Raw genomic sequence first — 17,707 nt, forward strand, 5'->3', positions numbered from 1 at the left:
CGCCGACCCGTTCTATCGCAGCTCCAAAAACGCCTTTTTCGGTTCTTTTGTTGTAGTCGTGCCTACGTCATCATTTCCGCCGTCGCGGATTCAGATCGTCACAAAAATATCATCCCAATCCAAAGTGGTAAAACGATAGATCAGAGGGGAATCCAGACTTCCCGTAGCAAGTAGAGCTCGTAAAGCGTCATGGTATCTTTTTTTGAGTAGAGGAAAATTTCCGAAGGAATAATCCATCAGGTTTCGAAATGGTGGTTTTCTATCAGTTCTCTTCCCTGGGAGGCTTAACGCTTCCTCCATCGACAATTATTTGCTTGTCGATTCGGGCCGCAGTATCACCATATTCAAGTCGCTTATAAGTTGTAATTCGGGCTTCGTTCATGTCGATGTCGAAGAACCGAATTCGCCGGACGTAGCCGCCATATCCACCGTAACCTCCAAAACCAGCACCACCACCGTAACACATCCACAGCTCAGGCTTCTTCGTCTCCTCATCCGCTGAAAGCATGCAATACTCATTGGCATGGTCACTAAATTCGAGTGTTAGATAATACTATGGAAGAAAAGGGAAGGAGGATACGTACTGTCCACAGCTAAGCATCACAATACCTTGTTCAACTAAGGCATCGCGGAATCCCGAATTGTACTTAGGGGCAGTGACACCCTCCCTTAATTCACCTACACGGATAGACTCCACATCCCTATATTCCGGTAGTGGTATGTGGATGAAAGCGAGATCCATATGTATGTGGGTGTACTCTTTATGTTTTTTCTTCAGACCTTCCGATGTCTGTCTAAACCAGTCGATCTGGTTCTTCTTGATCCAGTCATAGCCACTCCACTGTCGCTCATCTGGAGAGTACGAGTGTGAATCAAGCATGTATATTGTTAGTGCAGAATGCTTTGAGGTGCCCTGTGCCAGCACCTCAATGTAGTAATTGCCAACTCCATCAATGTCGTCTGGTCCAGCTACAGATAGCGAATATGGTAGTTGCTCAATCAATGCCATTTGGGAGGCTCTAGACAGCGCCCCTTCATCGTCATGATTTCCAAATATGGATACGTAAGGAACCTTATGCTTAATGAGTAAATGTGCATATTTGAAGATCGCTGATTGCGCATCGGGTGCAGTGTCTCCATTTACCTGGTCACCACTAAGGACGACCAGATCCGGCTTCTCCTCGTCCAATAACTTGGACACGAAGTCGAGGGTCCGCAGATCAGCATGGCAAACCCCTCCTTCATATTCGTCGGGAACTGCATCTCTGCAATGGCCAACGCCGGTGCTTAAGTGCAGATCTGCCAACTGCATTATCTTGAATTTTCCATTATCATTCACACGCGGTTGAGGTTTTACAGGTTCAATCAGGTTTCCTTGCCGAATTGTAATATGAGCGGTTGGTATGTCTGTGCCAGCATCGAGCAACAGTGGCATGTTCTGGAACTGCCACCCACTTCGAGCTTCCACGGCATCGTCTCCAAAGAGGACATCGACTGCAGTGACGGCCTTCTTAGAATCGCTCGCTGTCGGCTTGGATGATCGCAACACCCACAACCCAGCTGCACGAGCCTCCCATTTTTCATCAGGATTTCCCTTAGTACCGGTCGAAGGATCCTGTCGACTAACAGTGACACCTATGACAACCTTGTCGGCGACAGTAAGCTCCTCCTCTTTCTTCCTCTGGACATGAAGGTAGGCGCTAGAGACCCACGATTTGCCCAGATAGAGGTTCTTCTCCACTCTGTGCCAGGATTCGGGGTCGAGCTTGCAGGAGGAAAGTAGATTGATTTTGGAGCATTGAGTAATTGTTATATCGGTAACGACTTGTCCATGATGATGTTGTGGCATATACTCGTGGACGGCATTGGGAAGAAGCCGGAAATTCCGATCGAGGAAGAAAATTATAACGAATGCGAAAAGTGCTGCAGCGGTTAGCTGGGATATGGTGCGCACCTATTGAGAAAAGACCATGTTAGCTTCGATGTATCTATATATTGTAGTTATAGCTATGTGTGTACAATGATTGATAGGGAGGAAGAGATGGAAATGAATTGCGACATACTATCCTTCGCGTCATGATGTTGGAGATGAATATGGTGGGCTAGACGTCGCTGCTGGCCCGACTTCAGGTAGATATTGTATGTTAGCACAATAGCGATGTCGTAGTGATGGGCGCCAGCGGCCAATCATCTTCAACCATGCGCATATAAATAATATCTGCTCGAACCTTCAACCCTGCAAGTCGTTGGTAACAGTATCGAAATTGGAGAATTGAAGTAATGTATTATCAGAAAAAAGAACTAGAACTAGAGAATTTGGAACATTTGGAACACTTGAAGGAGAAATAAATCAAGACCCCGGTCAAGTATTCCCGATAAATGATAATGACAATCTGGGGAATCGCGACCAATCCACGCCAAGACATCCTTGTATGGCTATCCTTTCTCGGATCTAGCCTTAGGTACTTCGATACACGTATTTCTCTTATTGAATTTGTGCGGGATATACCTATGGTCGATGTACACTGTTGGAGCACATGCGTTTATTCATTCAAACCCAGCGTTGTCATGTTCATATGACAGCTCATCATCCAAACTCTAAAACTCGCCAATAAACACCTTCCTACCGAAAGTTAAACAAGCCTGACAAGCCTGCATCGTTACGAGGTAGGAAAGTTGATTAATACCTAGGTACCTATATACCTAGGTCAGCTAGGTGTGTGAAGAGGAAGCCTCTATGTAAGTGCAAGCCGTAGATCATCATAGCTACTGCATGCAGCAGCTGCTGCTATCGAAAGGAGGAATGAGTACGTAAGCCTTCAGCAAAATATCTCCGAGACACGGTTAACCGGGATAGCTTTAGTACCCACCTCCACCTATCTAGAATCGTTAAAATAACGGCTGATCGGCAGCCACCTTCGTTCAACTCAAAAAAACAAGTCGTCGAACCTGCGAACTAGGATTTCGTTAAAAAAATAACTCGGACCTTGATAATGACGCTTAGAATGTTACACTGCGCATCCAAACGTTCTTCGAATTGGATGAGGGTTCGTATTAACCTTATCAGGAGGGCGTGTTGAAACCTACCTCATACAAGGATAAGACAGGCTCAAGCATATATACTGTCAATTGACAGTTGATAATTATTAATCTTCACAATGGAGAGAAAGGGTAGAGAATATCATCGTTAACGAGGATCCGGGAACACCAAAGTCAATTACAGAGAGGTGGATGGTAGTAGGTACCTAATACTATGATATTATAATCTAAACACCAAATAGGTAAGCACCCATGGGACTTTTGCCATAATCATATCATTAGAGGTAGCTATGAATCGTAGGATTCTTCAATCCGTCTCAATTGAAATGCACCTAACCCTACTCTAACTCTTAGCACCGACATCGATCAGGTGCCCCCATCATACTCCAGAGTCCATAGAAGGACCCCTTATCTCCCATATGTCCGGTGTTTTCAGAAACCTAGGCTAGAACTTATCGCCTATCACACTCTACATCCCCTTCAAGCATCAGCAACTCCTCGGCAATGTCCCACAGCCGTGCTGTCCGGACACTGGAAATCTTCCTCTCCCAGAGACCGCTCCGTCTTGTCCTGCTACCCCTTGTCCAAAAGTCGTCGTCTTCGCTGCGACTTCTCCCAATGCTGCCTCCTAGGGTACGGGCCTTTGCACTCCGACGTATGTGGTTGTTGAGGTCTTCCTGGTTCAAGGTATACCCCGAGTAGGACGAAGAAACCGATCCGTCAAGCGTCCCTCGTCCGATACCGCGCTGACCTTCCCCGTCAACTTGTCCCTCGCCGCCTAGTTCCTGCATGCTATCCCTCAGCGTAACGCTATCCCGGATTCCTCGAAGCCTTGACGTAAATTGCTTAAAGACCGCTACCCGCTTCTCCGCCGCTTCAGCTCTCCCGCGCCACATTTTGGCTTCGCGCTTTGCTATTCTGAGTTGCTCGCATAATTTACCAATATCCATGTTCTCGCGAGCCTCTAGACGACGCCGTAATTGTGTATTCTCTTCTGCTCTGTATTCAAGTTGCTTTTGCAAATGGCGAATCTGAGTATGAAGCATCGAATTACTACTTCTCGGCCTTGGACTCCCATTTGAAACCCTTTCGTCGTCACCATCATAATGACCAGGCGACAGTGACAGAGTCGGGCGGGTAAAAGCGATATGTTGGGCCACTGGAGGCTCTTCACGGTGAGGGATCATGGTTCCTAAGCTTGGTGGTTGGCTAAGCTCTCGGTCACGTCGAGGAATCTGTGGGGTCGATGAAGAGAGAGGCACTCTTCGTGATGCAGAAAATGATCCGCCGGTAGGTCGTAGAGAGACGCGCGAAAATTTATATGGCATGCCACCTGGAGTGCTTTTTGAAGAAGTAAGGCCCGTACTGCCACGATTCACAACAGACGCAAACTCTTTACTGTATGTTAGTGTATCCACTGGTTGGACTTTGCTACTGAAATAGTCAGAATTCTTCGATAGTATACTGACTGTCGGAGATGCTTTAGATTTATTAGATCTAACTGGTGTAGCAGCTCCAGAATGCGTAGAAAGAATGATACTGGGAGCTATAGAACTCCCAATAGGAGAATATTTGGCGGCATTATCAAACAATGCCGTCATTGCCCTTACTGCGCCATTGTGAGATCCGAAACTTGAACGACGTGGGGCTGGCCTACTTCGATCGAAGGCATTTTTCGTTGGTGATGCTGAACTTTCGGATCGCGATGTCTCGAATATACTTTTCCTCCTAGGTGAAAGCTTAGATGGCGTCAGCTTACCGCTACTCTGGTAGCTTGTGGACTGCCGCTTTTGATCTAGTATGGCTGGTCTCTTGTTTCGTTGTGCCAAACATTCATCAGTGTGTCGGAAAAGGCCATCACCGGGACTCCGTCTTAAACGTCTTTCCTTTGCAGCTCTTGCCAACGATTCCGTGCTAGCCCTACTAGCCATAGTTAAAGCTTTCCACTTGTCAGCAGGGCTTATCTCTCGAGGCTGGATATTGGAAAGCTCCCCAGTTGGGCTGTTTGATAGGTCTCTGGTTAAGGGGGGTGACCTAATGGGCGTCATAATCTTCGGGGTCCTCGTCAAATATTCCTCATCTTTTCTAATTATTGGGAAAGGGGAGTTGAAACTATGAAATATTATCTCACTTCCGTATATCCCACGGCCCAGTGGATTTATATGACGGTGGTGAATTGGAAGATTTTCGTGCCTGTGAGGCTCTTGTCCATTTGATGGGCTTTCCTCTGCTGTTGGTGAAAGACATTTCGTTGAGACTATAGATTTAGATTGCCGTGGTTGTTGTCGCTTAGTATATAGGGTCTCAGGTTGACCTTAGAAAGTATATTTGGGTAAGCGAAGTTCTATTTGCAATGCCATGGGTGATGTACGAAATTACCTACTCGGTGTTGGGATTGGACTTGTAGCCATAGGAGAGACGTCTGCAGCCTTTGGCCGACAGCACGGCCCAGGTTCACCCCAATGTGGTGCTTTTCTTAACGAGCATGTGTCTGAAGCTGATGAAGTCAATTTTGCCCTGCTTTTTCCATGCTGACCAGTACACCCATTTCTTCTGATCTTGAGTGTACCGAGACTTCGCATTTGTCGAACCACCTCCCTCCAATGGACTATCAGCATCTCTGCAATACTGTTAGCGATGTGTATTTTGTCTACCGTGATTTGGGAGGTTGAGTCGTCTGTGGTGGCTCTTGATCTTCTATGCCTGCGTCTTTCCTTTCGAGATTTTGGATGTGATACCGGTAGTAATACTAGCCCAACAGCCGGGTCCGCAACTTTCATCTTGTAGGACTTAATCAAATCATTGATTAGTAGAGGCCCAAAAATGATGCCCAAAGCATTATATCCCATCAGACCAGATGTTGGAAGAGGTCGTCCGTCTTCGTCCTCACGGGGGGTATTTTCCGCAGCTCGACCAATGAAGCTCAATAGGCCAAATACTGCACAGATCATCTCTCTTTGGTACTGTGACTTTACGGTTCCAATAGCAAGCGCAATCAATCGCGCGCGAAGTTTAGTTTCTTTGGTTTTGGCGAGCTCGGGGTCAGTATGGAGCTGGCTGTGAATTGCAACGAAAGCATCAAATAATGATAGGGACCCTAGGATGCCACCAGGTAGCCCAGATAAAAATTTCTTGAATGCGGAGGCGACATCGTGAGTGCTACACTTGATATGAGTGGGAAGATTAGGACAGCGAGTTGTGACTGAGATGTCGTTTGTGTCTCTATCAGCGCAGTAATAATCATAGAGTGTGTTGACAGTTCGAATTGAACCAGGTATACGGAATATCCCTCGAGTATCAGCTATTATGAGTGTATGTTAGTAGGTAAATATGTACTGGTCGATACTTAGATGCACTTCCTGACCTTGTTGTACGAGTGCTTGTGCAAGTGCTCGGAAGCACGTTGGCAATACTAAGGAGCAAGGGGTATATTCTGGGGGCAAATAAAACAGACTCTTCCCGCACAATCGAACTAGATCCTGGAGATTTGCATTCCCCAACCCATCTTTCTTTTGATGATGTACGATGTTCAAAGCGGCATCACTGATGCTCCGTCGTCGTCGAAGTTCTTGGTCTGATTTGACAATCACAGTCTTGACCGACTGACCGGAAGATGATCGTCTTAGAGGTTTAGAAAACCAACTTGATTTTCGAACCGGAGCCGGCTTGGATGCATTTTCTTGTTAGTATCGCGGACGAATCTCTCTCTCTCCTTTCTCCCGCTTACAGAGTATACGGGGAAATCCCCTGGTATGAATAATCGAAAACCGTACTGAAAGCTTTCAGTAAGTAGACCTATTTGCTAGAAGATCGTTTAGTGGGAAAATCTACCTTCTTTGCAAGTCGGTTGTACTCGTTGACAAATTCTTCTCTATTATCTACTTCATCACGCTCCGAAAGCAACCCCCCATCGCAGCTGGAAGACGTCCAAGTGCTGCTTCTGCGACCGGGGACTTCTAATGTACCAGGCGAGCGGGATGTATCCAGACCTGTTTGTGGCATAGCAATGCTTGAGTGCGAGATTGGCCGTCTTCGTTGATAGGGAAAAGGCTGTGAAGACGTTGACCAACCCGCAGGTATAGGTTCTTTGCCTTTGTTAGAGGGCGGGGGAATATCATGATGGTAAGACTGCATTTGAGCGGTTATATAAACAAGAGGTATGTTGTGAATGAGGGAAGGAAAATACTAGAGAATATTGAAGACTTGAAAAATGGCAAATAATGCACCCGTTATGTGGGACGGATTGATGATACTTTTGACATTTATAGTATCATATCCAAATCGGTCTTTCCTTCTACTGTTTTCCCACAATTAGACAGATTCTGTTAGAACGACCAAAGAAGCAACGAGCAGTATAAGGTGATATTACCTTAAGAAAGTTCACATCCAATTCCATAACTGCTAGGAAGGTATTGAGTATTGCAGGTACGACCCCACGATATCGTGATATCATCATATGCAGGGATAATGTGCGGCGAAAAGGTAGGAACCTCCTATCTTGGACATCCTCAAAATGTATTGCACTTACAAGAAAGACTTGCGCTACACGTATGGCCATAGTAAGATCCAGACCCATTTTATCTCTTGCCAAAGCCTAAAGCCTCCCCCATCTAGACCGTATAATTCCTCCTTAACCTAGATACCTGAGAGAATGGAAACCTATGTGGGCTCAAAAGGACTGATCCTTATGCAACCACTTTAGTCTTTCGAACGCCAGACTCCTCTGCAATGCCCATCAATAATCTCCCTAGACTCCTGACCTCGTTGCCGCCATTTCCAAGGTGTCGTATTCGTCGTCAAAATTTCTCGAAAGGTCGCCGATAACCTATCATGGAAGGGGGAAGTATTCACCCTCATCGCTAGTAACGCCAGTAAATAAGACGTACTTGAGGATGTCCGAAAGGGAAATAATGCCCTTTAAATGCCAATTATCATCAATCACCACCAGCCTGTGGACTCTAGATTGACGTAGAGTGACGAATATCGAATCGAGCCTGTCATCTTCCTGACAAGTATAGATGCCTTGGAAATCGTCTGGCCTCCTCGATAATGCCTCTCCTACCGTTGACTTTAACTCGTCGTAAACCCCACCCTTAATACATGGTATGACATCAACGGCTTCGAACACGTTGAGTACGACATTGTTTTTATCAATGATGGGTACGGCGGAAATATTGTGAACTACCATCAGATTGATTACCGAGAGAACCGAGTCTGTCATCTTGGCCGTAGCAAGGTTCTTGTATGTTCCCAATCCGATCTCTCGTACTGCCTGCTTCAAAAGCATGGTATGCTGCTCCGTATTGACAGCAATAAATTTGAGAATGCGATACTGCGTGATGACGCTTACTACCGTCTCCCTCTCTGTTTCGTGGTCGACATCGACGAGCGGTATTCGGCGAGCGCGACTCTTCAGCATACGGCTACATGCTTCGTAGAGCGGCTTCGACGGGTGGACAGATACAGTCTCTAAAGGGAGCACACCGATGGCCCTTTCAATGTCTTCGAGAACCTAAGGTGTTAGCCACACAAATTCAATTGATATGCCCCGCATGTTCGTGCTTCGGGCGCAACATACCGCGAAGACTGCTGAGCCTAAACTTGTCAACGTCGTCAATGTGCTCCGGGAATTGACAATAGTACTGGATCAAATTTATATAGTCGGTAGCCGTCAAGAGGCCGGCGAATCTAGACTGCTGCGAATCCCAAAGAGGCGCGGACACAATTCCTAATGACGTTCATGTTAGGAGTGGTTCGGACTGTCGCAAGAGCTACGCATGTAATATTACCATTCTGAATCAATATGTCCAAGCTCTTCCTAATGAGGAGATCATTGTCGAGCACGATGAGTCGGAAAGACAGCGGGAGCACATCGTAACTGGTTCTTACTCGAAGAAAGTTGCGCAGGCCTTTCTATAGACATGGAAAGACGGTTAGTTAAATGGTTGAGACCCAAGGCGCAAGAGTCGGATTCGGACGGGAGGGGAAGGCAAGACGGGAGAAGCCGGGAACTTATAAGATATATAATGGAATGAAATGCAGAATCTAATAGCTTACCAGGCCTTGCAACTGCTCTTCATCAATGGGAGTCATTGGCGTCGTGGGCACGGGTGTTGTACGACTCCGAAATTTAGGTCTGAGATACGAGGATGGCTGCACAAAGGGAAGCTCGTGACCAGCTAGAGGCAGCGGTGGTATGGACGATTGCAGACCCGACAGCATGGCGGGGGCGGTCGCGGTTGGCGCACGCTGTGGCTCGTCGCCTGGCGGGTTTTTGGGTTGGCGGCTCGAAGGGTCATCCATCGTTCACCTCTCGTTTTTTTCTCTTTAAACCCTTTTGGGGCTCACTTGGGGTTCAGGGCAAGTCGGGGCAGGAATTATTGGTGGAACGCCCGTCTCCCCGGAGGCGTGTAGTAGATGTTTGCAGTAGGTGTGTGCGTGGAAAAGACTTCGGTGTAGGAGACCTTCTCTTTACAGGGAGGAGGGGGAGGGGTGCGGAGAGTAAAAAAAGGCGATATTTTAAAAAAAGAACCAAGGGGGAGTTTGCTAGGTATCGGGTAGGGCTACTCGAAGAATTGGAGAACTAAGCTCTAAACATGCTAGCTGAGACAAGATAGGTAGAAGCCGACAATTGAATTCATGACGATGACGATGATCGATGGTGGAAGGGTCGACAACGATAAGGACGAGAATTGGTGTAATGATAATGAATGAGGTCAGATTAGACAAATAAATAGCCTCACTTTCTTTCTTACTTGAATGGTCTAGACTGGGCTGCCAACATTGAACCGAGTGGACAACTGAGAACTTGATTATTTGTAGGTAGGTTGATTGATATCTACCTGGAAGTTAGTGGTTAAAGAGAGCTATGCAGCTGGTATAGAATGTACCTATGGATGGTTGATAAATGTAGGGGTCCGGAGAGATCTGATAGGGCAGTGCTTATAATTAATGACAGTGCAGAAGGAGGGAAGCTGCAGCTGGGTAGTAGCGATACCTGGGTAGGTACTTTATCTTTCTGTGATTCTGATAGGAGCAGCTATGTACATGCAATCGTAGGGATGGTGGTGCTTGCTGATTGAAAGAATGACATGTGGGATTAGATCTTTATTCTTGAGTCTTTGTAGCTGCTATTATAAGACTGTCTCAATCCAGAGCATCTTATTATTAGGCACATGCATACCTACGCAGTAAGAACATGAATGACCTCAAAAATGGTATTTAGGTAAATAAGCTTAACTGGGTTGACGTAATCCAGCATGGACTCTGCCTACTTAGTACTAGGCGGTTGCTTGGCCAAAGCATACCACAGTAACCTGTGTGTGTGGGTTCGTGGTGTAAGTGGCCAAGTTGAGATTCTTCAAATTGTGAAGCGACGAAGTTGGTTCATTGGCACATGTGGTGTGAACGTTTATGATTCTGTAGGATTCCGCAATCTCGTAAGCTATTCGGTGGGTGTATAGAAAGTACGTAGTACAAGTAGAACGCAGCAATTCTACTGTCAGTTAATGAGTTCCCACTTTGACTTCAGTTACGACTTAGAAATAGATGGGTTAACTAGAACACAGAGTTACAAAATTCAACGTAAAGTGACAGGGTAGCAAAGTAACACACCTAAGATAAAGATGTTCGTATAAAGTTGAGATTTCTGCTTTCCTGTAAAGACTCAACCACAGTAATCCACCATAAGCGGCTAGAGTAAAAAATTACACTCGACGAAGAGATCAAAGCGCAAGAAAGCAATGAACAATCAAATGATCTATCATATCGTATTGAGAGAGTGATGTAGCACCAAGGAGACACAAGATTGTCGTCTGAAAAGTCGGACTTTGCTTCTGTTTCTTAATTAAAGTCTACCTAGGAAGCCCGTCAATCGACCACCAAGGCGGGAACGGGGCAAAAACAAACATCCCTCTTCAAATTTAACCTGAACAACCAAACTACTAGTCACGCGAGGATAAAACATGTCTCATTCTTATCCGCCCTCTAAGTTTATTGTTGGTGTGTAGTATATGCTAGGAGGTAGTTAGGTAGTTAGCATCGAAGGCGAGGTTAGCGTCATGGAGTGATATATGCAAATGTCAGAAAGGGTGTACATCATCGTATTGTATAAAATAGTTGGAGGTCTTGGGCTAATAAATCAGATCTTAACCATCGAGGCCAAGACGGGGATGCTGATGTTTAATTATCCTAACCTTTCTGTACCTAAGAACATAAGGTCTCATGACTCATTTCTTAAGAAGATAATGTTGGTAATTAGTGGAAGTCTTCCACACTTTAGCGGAGGCAAGAAAACGATTGGTTGTCTATAATTGTGAATAGCTTCAATCCGAAGAATTTCTGCAGTATGATAACAAACATTTCTTGGCTTCGGCTCATTTCAGACGGGAGGCTGCATGATAGATATATAGATGAACGGTTGAGTACATCATATCTTCGATGATGTTCGTTTTTCACAAGCCAAACTAAATGCCTAATCGAATCAACAGCTCTGCTTTGGCAGTGACAAGCCCCCGTCATGGTGGACTACCTAGCTCTGCGTGTGGCTGCCGCAATACGCAAGAGCTGTCCTGAAAAGGCAAGTAGGATGACAATCGGGGTCCTGTTGATTCATGGGTAGCGGGTGCTAAGTACGTCAATTCGCTCCTGTCTCGTAGTGATTACAAGTAAAGCTCCAACCTCGTCTTTAAGCTGCTTACATTTATTGGGGGTATATACATGTACCTACCGCCATTCCATCCATCGTCAATACTGGTCTAAGTTATTGTAACTTGGTGCATGCATAACTTCACATGCGGATCACTTCCTATTATATTATCATTAACTGTAAATATGTTATATACTTACCTAGTATGTTTATAATATAACTGACACCTAGTACTAGGTAATGCTCTCGTATAATAAGAACTTGGAAATACTTGCCTGGCAATTGAATGTTTAGATAAGCGCATTGCATCTGATTTATTTACTGATAGATGAACAGGGGGTGGTATCCACAAGCCGAAGCTCAGGCTAGCCTCTCCCACCGAAACCTTCCGGGACCAGCTCCACGAGAGCAAAGAGAGAAAAAAGGTGAGAAAGGATTGGTCACCCTCTTAGAACCCACCTACCTGCACCGCCTGCAGACCTGCACTATTCCTTCTCTGTACGCAACCACACAGCACTACCCATAACCACCCCTAGGCTACTGCAGCAGAAGCGGCAATAGCGCAGCAATTGCTATTACAATTACTATCGTCTTAAAGGTTAGGAAGGTTCGAGGTATACATACTTGTGACTGGGGGAAGGATCATCCAATGTCGGAACTGGTCAAAACCTCTACTTACCTTACGCAACAATCTTTTTGAGCTGGTGCAACTCACATTTACAATTTTGCAAATCGTAAACAAGTCCCCAAAAACATCAACGTCGAAGGTTCGATAACATCCACTCCTCTTCTCCAACAATAACAACATACACCGGTCAAGATCGACCTCTCCCATTTCCATCGTTCCGTTTCGTCAATGCATCGATGCATATAATTCGGCAGAATTATCGCCGCGTCGTCGACCTGCACGAGATAACCCGCCTACCCTAGCCTCTCACGAGGATACATCATAGGACCACCCATCCTCGCGGCGGCAGGCTTATCATTTGGGCCTAATCTCAGTTTATTGACTGCATCCCGCCCACCAGACCGAGTCGATCTTTACGAATAAATTGAAGTCAACGTTATTAGGATACATCTATCCATCATTTTTCCTTCGCTTCATCGCCAGTAATCAAATTTCATCATCGACCGTGGTTATTCGCTTTACCCATAGCAATGGGGGCCTGCCAGTCATGCTGCGGAGGTAACGTCGAATCCTTCCTATATCAACTAGAGCTCCGCAAATGCTAAATAATCGACGTAGGCAAATCTCGCGAAGGTCTTTACGAGCCAGCATTGGCCGATAGCGAAAGAGAAGCTGTCGCTGATCTACTTCAATATCTCGAGAACGTGTGTTTATCTTCTACCGATCCTTGAAATGCTTCACGCTAATCGTCTTCTAGCGCGGCGAGACCGATTTCTTCTCCGGCGAGCCTCTCCGAGCCCTCAGCACCCTCGTCTTCTCCGACAACATCGATCTTCAAAGGAGTGCTAGTCTAACATTCGCCGAGATCACAGAGCGAGGTATGTGGTACTCTCGAGATATGAGCAAGAGATACATTAGATTATGGGCTTGACTAAGCGAGCACATTTTCGGGCAACAGTATCTCTTGAGGTTGGGACCCGAGGCTGACTATTTACCAGATGTTCGCGAGGTTGACCGCGATACGTTGGAGCCTATCCTCTTCCTCCTCCAAAGCCCCGATATTGAAGTTCAGAGAGCAGCCAGCGCGGCGCTTGGAAACTTGGCCGTTAATAGTAAGTGTAGCTCCTACGGTTCTATCTAGCTGTTGCCTTACCAAATCATCTAGCCGAAAACAAGGTCTTGATCGTCCAGCTTGGCGGTCTAACACCGCTCATACGTCAAATGCTTTCGCCCAACGTCGAAGTCCAGTGCAACGCCGTAGGATGCATCACCAACTTGGCAACTCACGAGGAGAACAAGGCCAAGATCGCACGATCAGGGGCATTAGGGCCACTCACCCGATTGGCTAAATCGAGAGATATGAGGGTTCAACGAAACGCGACTGGTGCACTCCTCAACATGACACATTCAGGTATGCTCTTAGCTTCCCGCGGCGGTGTTGATGTACATATTCTAACAGTGCCATGCAGACGAAAACCGACAGCAGCTTGTCAATGCAGGCGCCATCCCCGTACTAGTCCAGCTCTTGTCCTCTACCGATGTCGATGTCCAATATTATTGCACGACAGCACTCAGCAACATTGCCGTTGATTCTAACAACCGTCGGAAATTAGCTGCGTCCGAGACCAAATTGGTCCAGTCGTTGGTAAACTTGATGGACTCGTCCTCTCCTAAAGTGCAATGCCAGGCGGCACTAGCGCTTCGAAATCTGGCCTCGGATGAGAAATACCAGCTAGATATCGTTCGAGCACAGGGCCTTAATCCGTTATTGCGCCTACTTCAATCATCCTACCTTCCGTTAATCCTCTCTGCCGTCGCATGCATACGTAACATATCCATCCACCCCTTGAACGAATCTCCGATTATCGAAGCCGGATTTTTGAAGCCCTTGGTCGATCTCTTAGGCTCCACAGACAATGAGGAAATCCAGTGTCATGCGATATCGACTCTCCGCAACCTCGCTGCTAGCTCTGATAGGAACAAGGCTTTAGTACTCGAGGCTGGTGCGGTACAAAAATGCAAGCAACTTGTCTTAGATGTTCCGGTCACTGTCCAGTCGGAAATGACAGCCGCAATTGCAGTTCTTGCTCTGTCCGACGATCTCAAAACGCACTTGTTGAATCTTGGCGTGTTTGATGTCCTAATTCCCCTAACGCACTCGCCAAGTATCGAGGTTCAAGGCAACAGCGCTGCAGCTCTCGGCAACTTATCGTCAAAAGGTAAGCGCTATTTAAATTCTATCGTTTTCTCTGAAGTCTCTAATAGTTGGCTAACTTCTTTAGCAGTCGGCGATTATTCTATCTTCATCCAGGACTGGACGGAGCCGAATGGCGGTATTCACGGTTACCTCAGCAGGTTCTTGGCTAGCGGTGACGCAACCTTTCAACACATCGCCATTTGGACACTTTTGCAACTGCTGGAATCCGAGGATAAGACCTTGATTTCACATATTGGGAAGTCTGATTCGATTGTGGAGATGATTAAGCAGATTGCAAACCGACAGGTTGAGTCGGATAATGAATTTGACGAAGATGACGAGGGCGAGGTTATTAATCTTGCGCAACGTTGCCTGGAGCTGCTCGGTCAGAGTATGTCAAAGGCGCATATAGAGGGATGAAGTGACGATGTCTACTGACGGACATTACCATTCTCTCACTGTTCCCTATCATCAAATTTTGCCGGGCTCCTTGTCTTGTCCCCGGCTGGCATTCACGCGGACGTGGTTGGTTCCGGTGTTCAAGGCGTATTTTATATAAGCAGGCATCTGTGTTTTTATCGACGTTTTAGGCTGCTTTGATATTCTATAGGGAATGCATATCCTCATTGGGCGGCTCGATTTGCAGATGGGGTGTATTGTGACTTCGCTCCGAACCTACCCTCGCGGAAAGGCAGACACCCGATCTCATTTGTACTACTACGGCTCTGCCGTTCGGAAAGATGGCCATTCGGTTCGTCACTCCCACCAAGTCACGGATACTCATGCGAGTGTCTTGTGTGGGACTGTTAAATTCTTGTAATTAGATTGCACCTCCTCGCCTAAAAATGATATCCCATAAATCATCACTCCTTGAACTCCTTCCATGCCATGCAGTCGTGATATATTACAAAAATATATATAACAGATGATCGGCTTTAAGATAGGTAGCTTGACTTGACCCATAAGAGAAAGGGGGGTATGTCACGGTTTTGGCGAATCGTCGGCCGAGACAGGGTGAAGACCATTTTCTACTCTCGAGAACCAGTCAAACGGCCACCAGCTATCCACGACCATCTTAGAGATCACCTTGCCCTTGATCAGACCCATAGGCAGGGGGCCAAAGTCGCGGCTGTCTCGAGACCAGGGGAGGTTGTCTCCGGTTAGGTAGCAGTGACCTTTAGGGATCTAGACAATCTGTTAGTCTTATACATTTCTCCGCCGGTGCAGTATAAAGCATTACCTGTATCATGTTCCCGTTCCCGACGCCCGGCGCGTTGAGCAGGACGTAGTCGCCCGGCATGCCCATGACGCGCTTGACGCCCTGCTCGCCTGGATCGACGGGGATGGAGTAGACGACGCAGTCGCCCACGCGCACGCCCCGGCCCCGACGGTATGACCGGTCCGTGATGAACCACTCGTTCCGCGTCTGGAAGGTCGGAAGCATGGACGGTCCCCACCCGTACCCTGCGCTGTACCCGTAGGTCACGATGACGTGGCCTAGTGCCATGGTCTTGATCGTGTAGAGGAGAACCCTCAGGGGGTGGCCTATAGAGGACGACATTGCGGCGGGTTGAGTGAGCGGGTTGGTGGTGGTGGGCTTTTGGTGAGGGGCAATGAATGTCCTTATGAACTGGGTTGAGTAGTTTCTAATCCGGAGGACTCATGGCATCTTCCTTAGTCAAGTAAGTGAAATAGTCCAGTCTATGTATGAATACCTTAACATCTATAAATATCCGAATGGTTGAGTACAAACTTGTCAAGTCGATTTGATGTAATAGACGAACGAACTAAAGCTAAGTCTTGGCACTAAGCTACCCGATTAGCGTAGCAAGCCCTGATTGGCTGCTCCAGCTTAAACTCTACGCTTAAATCGTATAACCATGGAACCTTAAAACTCAATTGCAAAATAGCGAATCTTCAACAACGTCACTTTCAGCCTCAATACCACCATTGGCTGAGGTTCCCTTACATAGAATTCCCGTAGTACTCTAGCTACGACTACCTCTTCGAGAATTCGAACGAAAAAAAGGAACAAGACCGCACCACCCAAGATGGCGCATCCCCGCTGTCTCCTCCAATCCTCCCCAGCACGAGCCCTCCACAGAGTCCTCGTCTCAGACCTATCCACCACGACGTCCTCACCAAGCCGACAAACAACAGCCACCTACCTCCTCCCACCACGGCTCCTATCCTCTTACACCCTCCTCTCCCCCCGCCGGCAAACCCACCCCCCACCAAATCCATCGCAAACCCGACCCCTCAGCACCACCCCCGCCCTCCAGCGCATCCTAAGCTTCGGCCAGCGTCTCACCAACAGCAACATCCCCTACCGGTGGGTGCGCATCGCCGAAGACGGCGTGCTCTCCGAGCCCAAGCTACTAAACCGCGTTCTCGCGACGCTGGACCCCAAAACGCACACCCTAGTAATGGTCGCGCCGCCACCCGAACGCGAACCAAGCGACTCCGAATCCGCGGACTTCGAAGAAGAAAACCCCATCACCATCCCCGCAGCCGTATGCCGGATCGTCGACAACGCCGCCGCAGCCGCCGCCGCCGCAGAAATCGAAGCCGCAGCGCGCCGGCGAGCGCTGGACACGAAGGAGCTGGAGTTAAGCTGGAGCATAACGCCGCACGACCTCTCGCACAAGCTGAAGAAGATGCGAGGGTTTCTGTCGAAAGGGTTGTCTGTCGAGGTCATCCTCGCGAAGAAGCGGGGGGGCCGAGCCGCGACGAAGGAGGAGGCGATGGCGGTTCTGGATACGATACGGGAGAACGTGGAGCAGGTTGATGGGGCGAAGGAGACCAGGAAGATGGATGGGTCGCTGGGGGGTGTGGCTAAGTTGTTCTTCGCGGGGCCGAGTGAGAAGAAGAGGAAGAGGAAGAAGCAGCCGGTGGAGGAGGAGGAGTTAGTGGAGGATTGAGGAGTCCGTTTGGTTGTTGGGACTACTAGAATAATTCGCAAACTGCGTCGGCGATGATATAGTTGAAGATGGGGGCAGCTCCGTTTTGTGGGCTGGCAGCATTGGGTGTATAGAAAGCCTTGACGGTGTATATACTTGCATCTAGAAGCCGTCCTACAGTTAAGCAACCGTCTAGACTTAGAATTAGGAAACAACATACAAGTCGAATAGGAGCACGTAACGTAAGAAGTCAACTATTTCATGCGCTTTATATATATCAATACCATGCATTAGAT

The 17,707-nt window shown here is 47.4% G+C and overlaps 6 protein-coding genes across 6 annotated transcripts; 2 read left to right on the forward strand and 4 right to left on the reverse strand.

Moving 5' to 3' along the window:
- Positions 1–11: 11 nt before the first annotated feature.
- GGS22DRAFT_22783 (calcineurin-like phosphoesterase) lies at positions 12–2,332 on the reverse strand. The gene is made up of 3 exons (XM_047966535.1): positions 2,064–2,332; positions 585–1,954; positions 12–530 (listed from the first exon to the last, which is right to left on the reverse strand). The coding sequence occupies exons 1-3, from the start codon at positions 2,076–2,078 to the stop codon at positions 263–265; spliced, it is 1,653 nt and encodes a 550-aa protein (XP_047818229.1). The 5' UTR covers positions 2,079–2,332; the 3' UTR covers positions 12–262.
- A 949-nt stretch (positions 2,333–3,281) lies between these two features.
- GGS22DRAFT_165532 (uncharacterized protein) lies at positions 3,282–4,429 on the reverse strand. The gene has a single exon (XM_047961696.1). The coding sequence runs from the start codon at positions 4,365–4,367 to the stop codon at positions 3,492–3,494; it is 876 nt and encodes a 291-aa protein (XP_047818230.1). The 5' UTR covers positions 4,368–4,429; the 3' UTR covers positions 3,282–3,491.
- Positions 4,430–7,423: 2,994 nt separating this feature from the next.
- GGS22DRAFT_165534 (CBS-domain-containing protein) lies at positions 7,424–9,920 on the reverse strand. Its single transcript, XM_047961697.1, has 4 exons — positions 9,097–9,920; positions 8,829–8,952; positions 8,618–8,767; positions 7,424–8,541 (listed from the first exon to the last, which is right to left on the reverse strand). The coding sequence occupies exons 1-4, from the start codon at positions 9,340–9,342 to the stop codon at positions 7,868–7,870; spliced, it is 1,194 nt and encodes a 397-aa protein (XP_047818231.1). The 5' UTR covers positions 9,343–9,920; the 3' UTR covers positions 7,424–7,867.
- A 2,766-nt stretch (positions 9,921–12,686) lies between these two features.
- On the forward strand, positions 12,687–15,028 carry GGS22DRAFT_22835 (vacuolar protein 8). The gene is made up of 7 exons (XM_047966536.1): positions 12,687–12,872; positions 12,933–13,018; positions 13,072–13,192; positions 13,313–13,426; positions 13,480–13,725; positions 13,784–14,533; positions 14,600–15,028. The coding sequence occupies exons 1-7, from the start codon at positions 12,845–12,847 to the stop codon at positions 14,929–14,931; spliced, it is 1,677 nt and encodes a 558-aa protein (XP_047818232.1). The 5' UTR covers positions 12,687–12,844; the 3' UTR covers positions 14,932–15,028.
- A 383-nt stretch (positions 15,029–15,411) lies between these two features.
- GGS22DRAFT_22839 (LexA/Signal peptidase) lies at positions 15,412–16,264 on the reverse strand. The gene is made up of 2 exons (XM_047966537.1): positions 15,752–16,264; positions 15,412–15,696 (listed from the first exon to the last, which is right to left on the reverse strand). The coding sequence occupies exons 1-2, from the start codon at positions 16,070–16,072 to the stop codon at positions 15,493–15,495; spliced, it is 525 nt and encodes a 174-aa protein (XP_047818233.1). The 5' UTR covers positions 16,073–16,264; the 3' UTR covers positions 15,412–15,492.
- A 146-nt stretch (positions 16,265–16,410) lies between these two features.
- Positions 16,411–17,696, forward strand: GGS22DRAFT_165540 (uncharacterized protein). The gene has a single exon (XM_047961698.1). The coding sequence runs from the start codon at positions 16,563–16,565 to the stop codon at positions 17,430–17,432; it is 870 nt and encodes a 289-aa protein (XP_047818234.1). The 5' UTR covers positions 16,411–16,562; the 3' UTR covers positions 17,433–17,696.
- Positions 17,697–17,707: the final 11 nt, after the last annotated feature.

This window comes from Annulohypoxylon maeteangense (genome assembly GCF_022496945.1).
Source record: "Annulohypoxylon maeteangense strain CBS 123835 unplaced genomic scaffold GGS22scaffold_10, whole genome shotgun sequence".
NCBI classification, from domain to species: domain Eukaryota; kingdom Fungi; phylum Ascomycota; class Sordariomycetes; order Xylariales; family Hypoxylaceae; genus Annulohypoxylon; species Annulohypoxylon maeteangense.

What these genes read in the sequence shown, in the direction of transcription:
- GGS22DRAFT_22783 (XM_047966535.1), bottom strand. An exon ending in GTGATGCTTAGCTGTGGACA is followed by an intron (nt 531 to 584) that starts GTACGTATCCTC and finishes ACTCGAATTTAG; the next exon opens with TGACCATGCCAATGAGTATT.
- GGS22DRAFT_165532 (XM_047961696.1), bottom strand. Translation starts at nt 4,367, where the DNA reads ATGCCATATAAATTTTCGCGCGTCTCTCTACGACCTACCGGCGGATCA.
- GGS22DRAFT_165534 (XM_047961697.1), bottom strand. Translation starts at nt 9,342, where the DNA reads ATGGATGACCCTTCGAGCCGCCAACCCAAAAACCCGCCAGGCGACGAG. An exon ending in GGACATATTGATTCAGAATG is followed by an intron (nt 8,768 to 8,828) that starts GTAATATTACAT and finishes GAACGTCATTAG; the next exon opens with GAATTGTGTCCGCGCCTCTT. An exon ending in TAGGCTCAGCAGTCTTCGCG is followed by an intron (nt 8,542 to 8,617) that starts GTATGTTGCGCC and finishes AGGTTCTCGAAG; the next exon opens with ACATTGAAAGGGCCATCGGT.
- GGS22DRAFT_22835 (XM_047966536.1), top strand. Translation starts at nt 12,845, where the DNA reads ATGGGGGCCTGCCAGTCATGCTGCGGAG. An exon ending in CTGCCAGTCATGCTGCGGAG is followed by an intron (nt 12,873 to 12,932) that starts GTAACGTCGAAT and finishes TAATCGACGTAG; the next exon opens with GCAAATCTCGCGAAGGTCTT. An exon ending in CCTCAACATGACACATTCAG is followed by an intron (nt 13,726 to 13,783) that starts GTATGCTCTTAG and finishes AGTGCCATGCAG; the next exon opens with ACGAAAACCGACAGCAGCTT.
- GGS22DRAFT_22839 (XM_047966537.1), bottom strand. Translation starts at nt 16,072, where the DNA reads ATGTCGTCCTCTATAGGCCACCCCCTGAGGGTTCTCCTCTACACGATC. An exon ending in GGAACGGGAACATGATACAG is followed by an intron (nt 15,697 to 15,751) that starts GTAATGCTTTAT and finishes CAGATTGTCTAG; the next exon opens with ATCCCTAAAGGTCACTGCTA.
- GGS22DRAFT_165540 (XM_047961698.1), top strand. Translation starts at nt 16,563, where the DNA reads ATGGCGCATCCCCGCTGTCTCCTCCAATCCTCCCCAGCACGAGCCCTC.